Source organism: Bos indicus x Bos taurus, chromosome 11 (assembly GCF_003369695.1).
Source record: "Bos indicus x Bos taurus breed Angus x Brahman F1 hybrid chromosome 11, Bos_hybrid_MaternalHap_v2.0, whole genome shotgun sequence".
NCBI classification, from domain to species: Eukaryota; Metazoa; Chordata; class Mammalia; order Artiodactyla; family Bovidae; genus Bos; species Bos indicus x Bos taurus.
The window spans coordinates 86,067,010-86,080,791 of NC_040086.1; the positions used below are offsets into that span (position 1 = coordinate 86,067,010).

General features: G+C 39.6%; 1 protein-coding gene across 4 annotated transcripts in view; it reads left to right on the forward strand.

Moving 5' to 3' along the window:
• The window catches only part of NOL10 (nucleolar protein 10), a 90,018-nt gene that overhangs the window by 398 nt on the left and 75,838 nt on the right, over positions 1-13,782 (forward strand). For 2 of the 4 annotated variants that reach the window (XM_027556086.1, XM_027556087.1), the window contains exons 2-7: positions 4,208-4,253; positions 6,477-6,575; positions 9,583-9,660; positions 10,882-10,919; positions 11,952-12,088; positions 12,814-12,879. In XM_027556086.1, coding sequence (XP_027411887.1) covers positions 4,208-4,253; positions 6,477-6,575; positions 9,583-9,660; positions 10,882-10,919; positions 11,952-12,088; positions 12,814-12,879 — 464 coding nt within the window. Of the gene's footprint in view, positions 1-4,207; positions 4,254-6,476; positions 6,576-8,570; positions 8,720-9,582; positions 9,661-10,881; positions 10,920-11,951; positions 12,089-12,813; positions 12,880-13,782 lie in introns of those variants that run through there. The other 2 variants (XM_027556088.1, XM_027556089.1) reach the window with 2 other exon arrangements.

Sequence of the window (13,782 nt, forward strand, 5' to 3'; positions counted from 1 at the left end):
TCTTGAACTATTTTGGGGGAAAGTTCTCTAGACAGAGGAAGTGTCCCTTTGGACTTGTATGGATGTTCAGAATCGCTGCTACAACCAAGGAGGAAAACGTGGACAGTTTGGTTGACAGATATTTCTCCCCCGTTTAAATGCCCCTCATCAGCTTCCCTGGTGGCTCAGACGGTGAAGGATATGCCTACAATGCGGGAGATCCAGGTTTGATCCCTGGGTCCGGAAGATCCCTTAGAGAAGGGAAGGGTAACCCACTCCAGTGTTGTTGTCTGAGGAATCCCACGAACTGAGGAACCTGGTGGGCTACAGTCCCTGGGGTCGCAAAAGAGCCGGATAGGACTGAGCGACTAACACTTTGACTTTTTTCAGCTGTTCTTGAAATTCTGTTATATGCCAAGTTCTAGAAATACAGCAGTGAAGGGAAATGCAGGCTTTGCAGCTGCAGAATTTATGACATGGACATATTTTTGAACCTTGCTGAAGTTAACTTAATATCATTGAGTCTTTAGACGTCAAAACTGGAAGGGGCTTGGAAAGTCAGTGGTTCTCTTCCAATCTTTTCATGTTAGAAATATGCAAAGTTCCAGGGAGGGGAAAAGTGACTTGTCCAGGGGTCACACACCTAGGCTCTGACACATCGATGTTATTTCTTAAGAGTGATGGTCAAGCCACTGTGGAAGCACTACCAGTGAGAAGAAAATTTGGCAGAAGGTCTTTTCCACTTGAGACTACTTGTTAGACATGGCCCTTCCTACATCCTGCTGTTGGTCTGAGTTCTGCCCTTGGGAATCAAAATCAATTTAGCTTTTTCTTGTGTCCGACCCTAAAAGGTTTGAAGCCAAGGATCAGTTTCGTCTCAGAATTCAGGTTAAATAATTCCTCCAGCTGTCACACAGCACGATCCCTCTCAGTTTGTTCTTTTCCTCCGTGCATTTCCTGGGACGTGAGTACGTGCAGGCAGCCCTGAGCTAAGTGTTGGGATACGTGACGAACCGGTCGGATATGGTTTCCTGTTGGAGAAAAAGGTAATAAGTAAGCAAATAGAACAACTTCAGATACCGATAAGTGCTTTGAATGCTGAGTGTCTATAAGAGAGCTGTTGTGGATGAAGTGTTCAGAGAAAGTGGTTTGGACTAAAGCCTTGAGGGCAGTCTTCTCTATAAGAGGCAACCTTTGAGCAGAAACTTGGATAATGAAAAGGATGGAGTCTTGTGAAGATAAGGGGAAAGGAAGAGTTTTTTTGTGCTGAGAGAACAGGTGTCAGTGACCCGCAATGGAATGCACTTGGCACATTGGAGACACAGAAGCATCACGGTGGTGGCTGTGGAATGCTCAGTGGGGTGGGAGAGTCGGGGCAGATGAGACTGAAGAGATGGGCCTTGTAGGCTCAGGTAGAAAGTTAGGGTTTTATTCTTAATGCCTATGGAAGCTATTGTTGGGTTTCAAACTGGCTACTCCGTGTCAGATTACAGCAGCTGGGGAGAGTAAGTGGGGATGAGTTAGATGGTCCAGCTGAGAGACTGGTGGCTTGGGCTAGGATGGTAGCAAAGGAGATACTAAGACTTGGTGGGGTAAAGGAGGTGTTTTGGAGATAGGCTAGTGGCGCTTGCTAGTGGGTTGAATAGCAGTAGGGAGTTGAGGTGACGGGAAGGAAAGAATCCAGAGAGGACTCTTAGTGTTTGGATCTGAATGACTGGGGGCACGGTGTTGCTGATAGTTGAAATGGAGAATTGAGCACGTTGTGGGTCAGGGGGAAAGTAGTGGGCAAAAGAGATCAAGATTTTATTTCTTGATATTGAAGTTTTGACGTTCTAATAAACATCAGATGGAAATGTTGAGTAAACAGGTATGTGTATCCTGCCAATGGAATCTCTGAATCTTCTTTTAAAGTAAATCTGACTTATCAACAAATTGACTATTTTGCTCTACCTACTTCAAATGTAAGATCCACTAGGGTTTGTTTTTTTTTCTCCCCCCAGTGATGGCAGGGTGCCTGTCTAGTGGGAGATTTAGATCATCAGCATCTCCGGAGCTCTTTTGCTGGGTTTCAGGTTAAATTATTTGGCATTGGTAAAGTGCCATTGTCTATTAGCAGTGATTTTATAGAACACAAAGAGGATGCCCGGAATCAGTGACAACTGTCAGGTCTTTGGTGAACTTTTAAAACTTAGACTGATTCATTCTTGTACCGGACAGACTCTGTCTAGTGTGCTGTCCTGGAGTGCTGTCAGTTTGTACAGAAACTCCAGCATAAATTGTCTTTCCTTCTTGTCATCCCTGTGGTACAGAATTTCTGGTCCTTTAAGGTCCCAGGCTCCCATTTAGAAGGCAGTCTCCATCCCCTTCTCTTTGCCCCATGGTCATGATGTATGAGCATCCCTCATAGCATGGGAATCATAGCATTGGGCTTCCCTCATAGCTCAGTTGGTAAAGAATCTGCCTGCAATGCAGGAGACCCCTGTTGGATTCCTGGGATGGGAAGATCCGCTAGAGAAGGGATAGGCTACCCACTTCAGTATTCTTGGGCTTCCCTGGTGACTCAGCTGGTAAAGAATCTTCAATGTGGGAGACCTGGGTTCAATCCCTGGGTCGGGAAGGGATTCCCTTCTCCTTTCCCTGGAGAAGGGAAAGGCTACCCACTCCAATATTATGGACTGTATAGTCCATGGGGTCACAAAGAGTCAGACACGAATGAGAGACCTCACCTTCACTTTTCATGATGTATGAGACCAGCTGTTGAGTGAACTGGCCTCTTCTTGAGCATAACTTCTGAGAAGAGGAACCTGAATACCCTGTTAAAGGAGAAGCCCTGGTAATACACCTCTGTTTTGCTTGTCTTTTGTTGTTGTTTAGTTGCTCAGTTGTTTCCAACTCTTTGTAACCCTGTGGACAGCAGCCCACCAGTCTCCTCTGTCCATGGGATTTTCCAGAGCAAGAATGTGGGAATGGGTTGCCATTTCCTTCTCCAGGGGATCTTCCCGACCCAGGGATCGAACCCAAGTCTCCTGCATTGGCAGGTGGATTCTTTACCACTGAGCCACCAGGGAAGCCCTTTGCTTGCGTTAGTTTGATGTAAAAGAACGTATCGAGTGCCCAGAAATACAGTTTAACATCACCTTTAGTTGAAACATTATTGCCTCAAATGAAATCAGAACAATATAATCACAAAGACTAGTATAAACCCACAAATCAGTGCTCTGAAGACAAAGACAGGAGGAGAACTCTGGCTCGGACTCAGGCCCTTCAAAGAGTGACACGTGTTGCAGTGTCCACCCTTCCTCAGGTATCACACATCACAGCGAATGTCTTTAGGAGTGGGTCTGCGTGACCACAGAGCCCTAAAGATTATAATGTCCGGTGTCTAACATGGGCTCTACATTGGGTTTGTGCTTTTAGAAGTGGTATCTGTTAATCTTTCTCTTGGTTTTCTTTGATTTCTTGAGCATATGTTTTTTTAACCTTGTGATTATTGACATTTTGGGAGGGACAGTGCTTAGCGTACAGGCTGTCCTGTGCATTGTAGGAGGTTTGGCAGCATCCCTGACCTCTACCCACAAGATGCCAGGAGTGCCCACCCTGTCCCATTGTGCCAACCAAATACGCTTTAAGAATTGCCCCTAGTTGAAAATGGAGACTTGACTTTAAGGTAATTGTACTTTATGGTGCTTCATCATTGGACCTGTTCATGCAGTGGGATTATATTGCTAGCTAAAATAAGGTATAGTAATTACAGAACAAAATGTGGTGTCTGTGAATATGAGTTTTAAAAGTATCATTTATTTATCATCAAGTCTCAGCTATTTATCTAGGTTTTTGTTTTGTAAAAAATATATTTATTTGAGACAGTTTCTCCATTTAATGTTTTGCTTTTTAAAATTTCACTTCAGGTGGTTCCATATATTAGTTATAACCCATACTATTTGAGGCTTACTCCTTTCCCTTAGGTTGATTAGATGAGCTAGTTTTCTCTTGTGTAAAAATATGGTGGTTCTTAAAATATATTGTCTAGTATAGGAAAATGCATACCAGGAAAAATCTGTATTCCAGGATGTAACAGTAGGGTTAGGATTACAGAGTATTTTCCTTTTCTATGTTACATATTTCTTTAAGTTTCAGTTTTTAAATATGAGCACGTATTATTTTTTGTAAGCAGAGAGACCGTTCAAGTAAATGTGTTTTAAAATGAAGTCTCTTCACTTTCTTTAAGTGGCTTTCTGACAGGAAGAAGAGGGCACTTCAGAAGAAAGATGTCGGTGAGTATAATTTATTTTTTTTTCCCATTTCAGCCACATTTGTGATCCCTATTATAATGCTTTTACTCACGTATTATATTTAAGTGAAGGTTCAGAAAAACAGTGGAATTCGTGTGGTGGGAAATAAACATTCTTGCCCTTTCCCTCTGAAGAAAACTTTTGTTGTGGTAAATACAGTCACCTGTGGGCCTGGGGTTTGATTTTCACCAACTCACACGGCAGTCAGTTAAGCCTCTTACTGTTTCATGGATGATGGCAGAAGTCATAAGACTCCTGGGTCAGAGACAAGGACCCCTTGAGTCGTGTGGCACAGCAGATAGCCTGCACACCAGCATTCTTCCATCACGTCCCTGCCCAGAGTCCCATGGGGGCACTCCGGGTGGCCTGTATGGGTGCTCCACATGCAGTAGGTTTGTGCTGCGGCTGAGGACACTGAATATAGGGGTCCACTGCCTTTAAAGTAAGCGGTAAGCCAGCTGGCTCTTTGTCTAGAGGAGACTCCCTCGTAAAGCTCCCCAGCTGCATAAATAATGCTGAGAAATGACTCAGGTTAACAGACTAGCCAGGGCCTTACAGTCTTGCCATACCCACTGAAGCAGTCCTAGAAGGTCTAGCTGTCCTAACTGTTCTGTAATCGCTTTATTTTCCAGCATATTAAAATCTTTTTCCGTTTGCTAAATCCATCTGTCAGTTTTTGAGATATAGAGACGTTGGACCTTTTTTTTTGAACAAAGTAGTTTTATATACAGGACATATAAACATGAACCCTGAAAGATCATTGTAGAAGATTTTGATTCTTTAAGTTATGACAGCAGGGAAGATAGGCTTGTAAGATCAGTTTTTAACTTAAATCATTTCAGACAGACTTTTATTAAATTTTCTCTGTTACAACTTGTCATGTATGAAAAATGATTAACTTCCCATATATTTTGTTCAAGGTATTTTCTACAAATCAAAGACCTAAGATAATGAAGGGGGTTCTGGATGTGAGATAAATACCTCAAAGCAAGCATCTTGGAAAAGTAGGCTTTATATAGTATCTATAAAATTAGAAAATTAAGGACCTCCCTGGTGGTCTAGTGGTTAAGAATCCGCCTTGTAATGCAGAGAACGTGGGTTCGATCCCTGGTTCGGGAAGATCCCACATGCAGTGGAGCAACTAAGCCCCTTCGCCACAACTCTTGAGCACGTGCACCTAGAACCCGTTCTCCACAAGAGAAGTCACAGCAACGAGAAGCCTACACACTGCCCCTAGTGCGTAGCCCTCTCTCGCCACAACTATAGAAAGCTGTGCTCAGCAAAAAACCCAGCGCAAACAAAAATGATAAATCATTTAATTTTTTTTATAATTAGAAAATTAAAACTTTAAATCAAAGGAAAAGAGCAATTGCTGCTCTCACAATGCTTACTGATTCTGATTTCTTCTGTTTCTCTCTTTGCCACTCCAGTGTTCAAGTGTGTAAGCAAACAGACTCAGATTATTTAGAGGAAAAATGTAGTTCACTGACTACTTTCTAACCCATCTCAAAACTATCCCGGTCTTCCAAGCTGTGTGGCCCACTCTTCCTTAGCTGGTTCGAATCTTAGGTTCAGGTTTAGTGACCGAGGCAATGAGGGGCCGGACAGTCATACGCGGTCCTTGCAGAGGGCACATACAGCAGCCAGCCAGAATCCACACCCCCTTGTGTTTGGGAACCTGTTTTTGAGAGTCCATCTTAGCGTTTTAACCCAGAGAGATTGCTGTAAGTCTTCTCTAGCCTGAATCCTATTGGCTGCAGATCAGTGCTGCCAAGGAGAGGCAAAAGGCAGCTTGGTACCAGTTTCTTATATAAATTTTTAAAGATTTTAAAGGTTTAAGCTTATTAAGCCATGATCCATGATAGAATAATAGTAGTGGTTTAATGTTTATTCTGTCCCCTTTAATCCGGGGCTTGAAACTGGATGCTTAATGGCGCTATTACGGACATTTCCCACCCCCCACCCCCAACCCCATTAACGGTGATACTCTTTGCTTTTTGAAAAGTACAAATAAAATGGTGTAGAAAAATAAGGCAGGAGCTGGGAGAACATCTTGCTGGTAGTGCGGCTGTGTTGGTGCCTTCCCAAGGCTGAGAGGCCCTGGGTTTTTGTTGTTTATAGGGACTGCTCCACACACTCTGTCTTCCTGCGACACAGAATAAGCATGTGGCCATTAAACCAGTTATGTATTTTCTTTCTTTGCAGATGTCCGTAGGAGAATTGAACTTATTCAGGATTTTGAAATGCCTACTGTTTGTACCACTATTAAGGTATCAAAAGATGGGCAGTATATTTTAGCAACTGGTAAGCATCGTTTTTGTTATAATTTAACATATGTTTCATACCAGGAAATGCTTTAGAGGAAAAGGCAAAATTATTCTAATATTTTATTATTAAAAAATTTCATACATACAGAAATACTGGAAAAATTGTACAGTGAACAGCCATTTACCTCTCACCTTGATGCTTCAATAGTTCGCTGTGTTTGCTTTATCACCTGTCTGTCTATCCATCTTTCTGCCATCCATCCGTCCACCCTGTGTTTTGATGCTTTTCAGAGTAAGTTGCAGATGTTAGTATCTTTCACCCCTAAATACCTCAGTGTGTATGTCATTAACTAGAGTTCAATATTTGTTTATGGCTTTTTTTTTAATTTGCGTAAGTAAATAATTTTGATGAGTTTGAACAAATGTATATACCTGTGTAGCCCAAACCCCCAGCAAGATCCAGAACTTTCCTTCCACCTAGAACATTCTCTTATGCTCCTCACAGTCAGTCCCTGCCCCCACTCATGTGTAGCCAGGCACCTCTCTGTGATTTACTTTTTCCCCACAGACAAATTTAGCCTGTTTTAAATAGACTCTTTTATATAAATGCAATCATGTACTATGTATTCTTTTTGTGTAAGACTTATTTCACCTAGGACTTCGTATTTCAGATTCATTCATGTCATTATATGTGTGAATAGTTCTTTTTTTGTTGCTGTTACCAAGTGATATTTCCTTCGAGGAATAGGCCACACTTTGTTTATTCTTCAGTTGATGGACATCTGAGCTATTTTCATTCTTTGGCTATTATTGATAAAGCGTTATAAACCATCTCATACAAGTCTGTTTTGAGGACTTTGCTGGGTCATAGGGTAGGTGTGTATTTAGTTTGATGAGAACCTGCTAGGTATTTTTCCAGAGTAGTCAGATCATTTTATACTCCCGCCAACAAGGAGTGAGAGTCCCAGGAAAGATCATTTTTATCATAATGATTTTCTCTATCATGTACTAGTATTTCTTAGGCTACTAAGACCTGTGTTAGCAATAATTCATCAGTATGAAAAAGCCATAAAATATAGGGAACTTTTAATGCATTGTCCTTTACAGCAACATTACTCAACCACTTTTGGTTGTGATTTTGCTCCATATATTCTAGGTATTGTCCACTTACTTTTTATTGTTGTTTTTGTCTTAACATTCATCTATATCTCTTTTCCAACCACTTTCTTCTTTGACAGCTTTTATACATCTCCATGCTATTCTCTTTTGTTCTGTGCTGGTGGTTGTCTCATTACTAACACTATCCATGTGTTTCAGCCTCCAGTTCTATGTTCCGGATACAGACTACAGTTGTAGATCATATATAACATATATGTTACGTAGAGAGTATGTATGTGTAGATATATTGTACTATAATGTGTGTGCTCAGTCACTCAGTCATGTCTGACTCTCTGACATTGTGGACTGGAGCCCCCCAGGCTCCTTGGTCCATGGGATTTCCCAGGCAAGAATACTGCAGTGGGTTGCCATTTCCTACTCCAGGGGATCTTCCTGACCCAGGGATCGAACCCTTATCTCTCACATCTCCTACATTGGAAGGTGGGTTCTTTACCACTAGTGCCACCTGAGAAGCCCATGCTATGCTATGTACTATTTTTAAGTGAGATCTTGGGCTTTGATCCATGTCAGAAAATACAGAACTACTTCATCGCTTTCTTTTAGAAGTATCCTCATTGGTTTATGAACTTCCCTGATGGTCCAGTGGTTAAGTCTCTGTGCTTCCACTGCATGGGGCATGAGTTTGATCCCAGCTTGGGAACTAATATCCCACATGTAGTAGGGCATGGCTAAGAAATTTTTAAATATAGAAATATCCTTACTGGTTTTAAAAATCAGTCTTTTCCTGATTGCAAATGTGATAATCTTATAAAAAATGTAACAAATACACAGGAGAAAATGTGAAAGACCCTAAAATTGTATTAGAATATACCAGGTGTCTCTGTGCTTATTCCTCCATCGTTTTTTTGTGCAGAGGACTAGCACTGTCACAGTCGGGTTTTACGGAAGCCGGATCGTATTAATATTACGAGCATCACCCTGCAGGGCTCACCTCTCTTGCTGCACTCACTCTGCGTTTCACTTCATGCTGTGTTTTGACAGCTTCCATGTCAGTGGTTACAGGTCTGTGTTATCCTCTTTATAAGTCGTATAATGATTTACCATCATTTACGTAATTGTTTCCCTCTAGGTGGACATTTAATTTGCTTTCGTCTTTTGGCCATTTGTAAATAATGCTTCAGTGAACATTCTTCATGTCTTTGGTACACTTATGGGTGTGTTTCTGTAGAATAAATTTGTATAAATTGAAATAAAGACTTAAGATGTAAGAATATCACATATTTTACAAATACTGCCAGATTGTCCTTCAAAGAATTTGTAACAATTTAAACTTGTCACTGTACTTTCCTGGTGGCTCAAACAGTAAAGAATATGCCTGCAGTGCAGAAGACCCAGGTTCGATCCCTGAGTTGGCAAGATCCCCTGGAAAAGGGAATGGCAATCCACTCTAGTATTCTTGCCTAGAGAATTCCATGGACAGAGGAGCCTGGTGGGCTACAGTCCATGGGATTGCAAAGAGTTGGACATGACTGAGCAACTAACACTTTCAAACTTTCACTTTCATGCTTGTTACCAAAGTATGAGAGTAGATTTTTTTTTTAATATCCACCTAAATGCAAATATTAACCAATTTCTCATCTTGGCCATTTGATAGATAAAAACTAGTTTTTAAAAAACCTACTTTGTTAAAGTATTTGTGAAGTTTATTAGTTATTTGTATTTCATTTTCTGTGTCTTGCTTGTTTATATCCTTTGCTCATTTTTCCCTTCACATGTTAGAAAGGGCTGCTTTAAATTCTTTTTGTTTGGTAAGCTTATAATTATCCTGCTTAACCTCTAAACGAAAAGTATAATCAAATATTTGCAGGATATTGGTAATAAAAAGTATGTCCTTTAGGTTTTACATCCCATCGAATTTTTTATAGGAACATATAAACCTCGAGTTCGATGTTATGACACCTACCAATTATCCTTGAAGTTTGAAAGGTGTTTGGATTCAGAAGGTAAGAGATTATATTTGAATTCACGAAAATAGTTTTTATATTTGGGTACTTTTCTCCTTTTTAAGCTGGGCATTGCTTGTGTATTAGTTACAGTAAATGTGGCAGCTTTGAAAAGTTCATTTCATTACTCATAGCTCTGTTGGTGAAGTCCACGCAGGCTCGCCTGTGTTCTGTGCTCAGGACTGACCTCACGGTGTCAGCGGGATGGGACTCTTCCACAGGCCTTAGGCAGGATCTATCTTCAAACTTCCAGGTGGTTGGCAGAACGCAGTTTGCTGTGGTTGTTGGGCTGAGGTCCCGCGTGCTGCTGGCTGTGAGCCGGGGGGCCACACTCGGCTTCTGGAGGCCCCTGTGTGCCTCCTCACCTGGTCTCTGCCTCCTTCAAGCCAGCAGCAGTTCCTTGTGCCCTGAATCTGCCTCTTCTGCCTCCAGCTGGAGAAAACACTCACTGTTTTTAAAGGGCTTGGGAGAATTATAAATCTCAGCTTTGCCATAAAATGTGATGTACTCACAAGAGTGGTGTCTCCTCATGTTGACAGGGTCCACCCACACTCTCCAGAGCAGGGGACTGTACCCGGGGGAAGGTCAGTGGGGTTGTTCTTAGAATTCTGCCTGGTACGAGGGGCAGGTTGAGATGGGAAAGTTCATCTCCAACATGGAGATGGCCCCATGTTTGAGGTGAGGGAAAAGACCTTAATGGAATTTGTATTCTCCTAACTTGTTTCACTCTTTTATTTAAAAAAAGGCAATACAAACTCCATGTGCTGCTAATAGTAACTGTTTTCACTCTTCAGTTTTGTTAACAGGTATGCTATGAATGAGTAAAAAGTTACTCTTACCTTTTTTCAAGCAAACATTTTTGAGCTTTTAATGTTTGTTATTTGAACATCTCAGAAAAACTGTGGCAAAATTTACGAATCATTATATTTTGTGAATTTATTATCTAATTTGCTTCAGTTCTGTAGAAAATGTAGCTGATCTGTACTAAGAAACTATAAAATGTTTAACTTTCCACTTGGTGGTTTTTTTTTTCCCCCCACTTGGTGTTTTGAGGGCAATATAGTATGACATCTTTGTTCTTGTTTTATGTAGATGGCAAAAAAGGAAGCAAAACCCAGCATTTGTGTATAATATTTGTATTGAATTAGAATCTGCATCAATTGTATATTTTTATTAAAAATATTGATAATTATATTTTTCTTACTACTTCTTATTTTTCAGTTGTCACCTTTGAAACTTTGTCTGATGACTATTCAAAGGTATGTTTTATAGCATTGGTTTGTACTGCCTGTGCTCAAGAAATGAATGAGTGGAGTTTATTTCTATGATAAGTGTTTTTATGGTATTTCCATTGTTAAATTTAAAGTAGCTATGGAGTAAAATAAGACCTATTCTTTACTATTAATATCTGTTTAGTTTGTCTTGTGAATGTGACAACAGGGATGGAGATAGTCTTTGGCAAGTCTAGTATCAAAATAAGTTTTCCATAGCATGTATGAATAGGATGTGACCTATATTTTTAAGAATTGGTAGCTGTCATCTTTTTAGACCGTCTTATATCCTAGATGTGTGATTTTCATTATTGCATTTAAAGTAGTATTGTTTGCCGGGTTGCTTTCAGTTTCTTATTCATATGTGAAAAGCACAATAGCAGGTTGTTTGTTTACTATTCTTAACTGTGCAAGTAAGTGGTTGTGGTATACACTGAAGCAGTTCAAGACACAGCTTATATGTTTACATTTGCTTTTTTTAATTTTTGGTGCCATTAATGCATCTTTCAGCTCTGTGGTCATTTTCAGCAGTTACAGGATTGTCAGTAGAAGTGCCTTATTAAATTCAAAATGAAAAATTTTTAGTGATGTCAGGTGTTACTGTGAAGGAAAATCGAAATTTCAGAGCTGGTGTGTTTCATATATAGTCTTCAGTTCTGGCAACTATGGAATACAGTTTCCATAGCCTGTGGTAGCTATTTATCATATGTTTCGGAATATTCAATTTTATGATAAATTTTCTCTAGATACTGATAAGTTTGCTTGTAAGTCTTTCAGTTACAAGGTAAAGTTTGCCAAAAAACCTGTCTAGAATGCAGGAAGGCATTAAGTAACTAATGGAGAGGTTGATTCGTAACCTATTTCTTAGCCTTGATGGTAAGTTGTGTTTATACACGTGTGTTTACAGAGAGCAAGAAAAGACAAAATGAGAGTTTTTCTTGCTTTGCCAGTTTCAGAGATGATGAAATAAGCACTTTATGTAGAAATCTAAGCAAACTAATTTTCTTGTTTCATTTTCAGATTGTCTTCCTGCATAATGATAGATACGTCGAATTTCATTCACAGTCAGGTTTCTACTACAAAACCAGAATACCGAAGTTCGGGCGAGACTTCTCTTACCACTACCCGTCCTGCGACTTGTACTTCGTTGGCGCAAGGTACGGGGTCTCATCACCCTTTGTTTTCTCCTTTCCAGATTCCCAAACGGTTTCTGTTCTTAATATGGAGGAGAGGGATTAAAAGAAGGATAAGACATTATCCCTGCCTTCTGGCTGCTCAAAGGGTGTAGTTCCAAAGTGACTGGCTCATTTAAGGGTCACATCCTTGACTTTCATTGGCATGGGGCTCTAAATCTAGAGACATGGTAACCCAGTGGGGCGACGGTGGTGGGAAATCAGTATCTTAGCCCCACTGCATGCGTTGTAAAGCATTTTATTCTTAGATGCTACCTTCTTTATGATTATCCATTTTAGAAAATTGAGAAAACATGAAAAAGAATAAAGAAGAGAAAAGTCACCTATTCTATAATTATGCCATGCAGAGGAAGCCCTTACTAGTATATTACTGTTATTTCATTGTAGTCTTGTTCTTATATACACTTACAGATGCATTTTGGATCTCGTATTCTCCTGTTATTTGTAAATAATATTCTACTTAACAACTTCATAATTTTTCCTTGGCACATAGATGGTTGAAATCACTCTTATGCATGAACAAATTTACAAATAAGGTGATTATCTTTTAGGTTTAGAGTACATTTTTGTATCAGTGTTACAAAGGGAAGCAATGCCTTATGACAGATATATGTTTCTAAAAACTTATCCTTACTTGAAGAAAAGTTCCTTTAGTTTACTGGATTTTTAACTCTTTTATTATTTGGCAGCTCTGAAGTTTATAGATTAAACTTGGAACAAGGACGGTACCTGAATCCTCTACAGACTGATGCTGCGTGAGTGTTGTTATAAGAATCCTGCTGTATTTATTTCTGCCAGGAGGTGGAGCCAGACTCCCAATTTGTTGTCCCATAGCCTGTGTTGCATTTAATCAGAGCTCTCTGGGCAGCTTAGGTAAAAGAGTAACATTAAATTTTCTCCTACACACAAAAAAAATCGCTGAAAGACCTAGTGATGTCTTAAAATTTAAAAAAAAAATTTTTTTTTTTATCTACCCGAAAAGGTTTTAACTCAGCCCAGAAATTCAGGTATTGTTTTTTGCTGTGTTCTTTAAATTTTCATTCATGATTTAATTTTCTGATATTTTCTCTTGTAGGGAAATTTTTTTTTTTTTTGGTAGGGAAATTTTGAATTAACTCAAGAGTACCATTTTTTTAAATTTTATTTTTTATGTTTTTGCTAGTGGACATTTATTTTTTCATGTTTTCTTTTTATCATGTGTTATAGTCTTTACTTTTGTTTTATTCATAGAGAAATATTTTAGGAATGAATCTGTCATAATATTAATGCTGAGTAGTAGCAACAGCAACACAGTAGTGAATGCGCTTACTATGTGCCAGGCTATATTCAGGATTTTATATATATTCACTCATTTGAAGCTTACAGCAAAGTTTTACAGTATAGGTACTATTATCACCACCATTTTACAGATAGTACAGCTGAGACTCAGAGAGGGTAAGTAGCTTGTTTAAGGTCACACAGCTAGTATGGAGTGGAAGCTGGATTACTTCTCATCTAGGTATATAAAGAGCTTGCTAGAATTTCCTTATTGCTTTGAAAGGGATTTTTAAAGGTTGGATGAACAGGTAATGATAAAAACCAGTAAACTCTCGTTATCTTTTTTTTTTTTTTCACATTGGTTTGAAGTACCGATTTTATTTTCTTAAATTGTAACACCA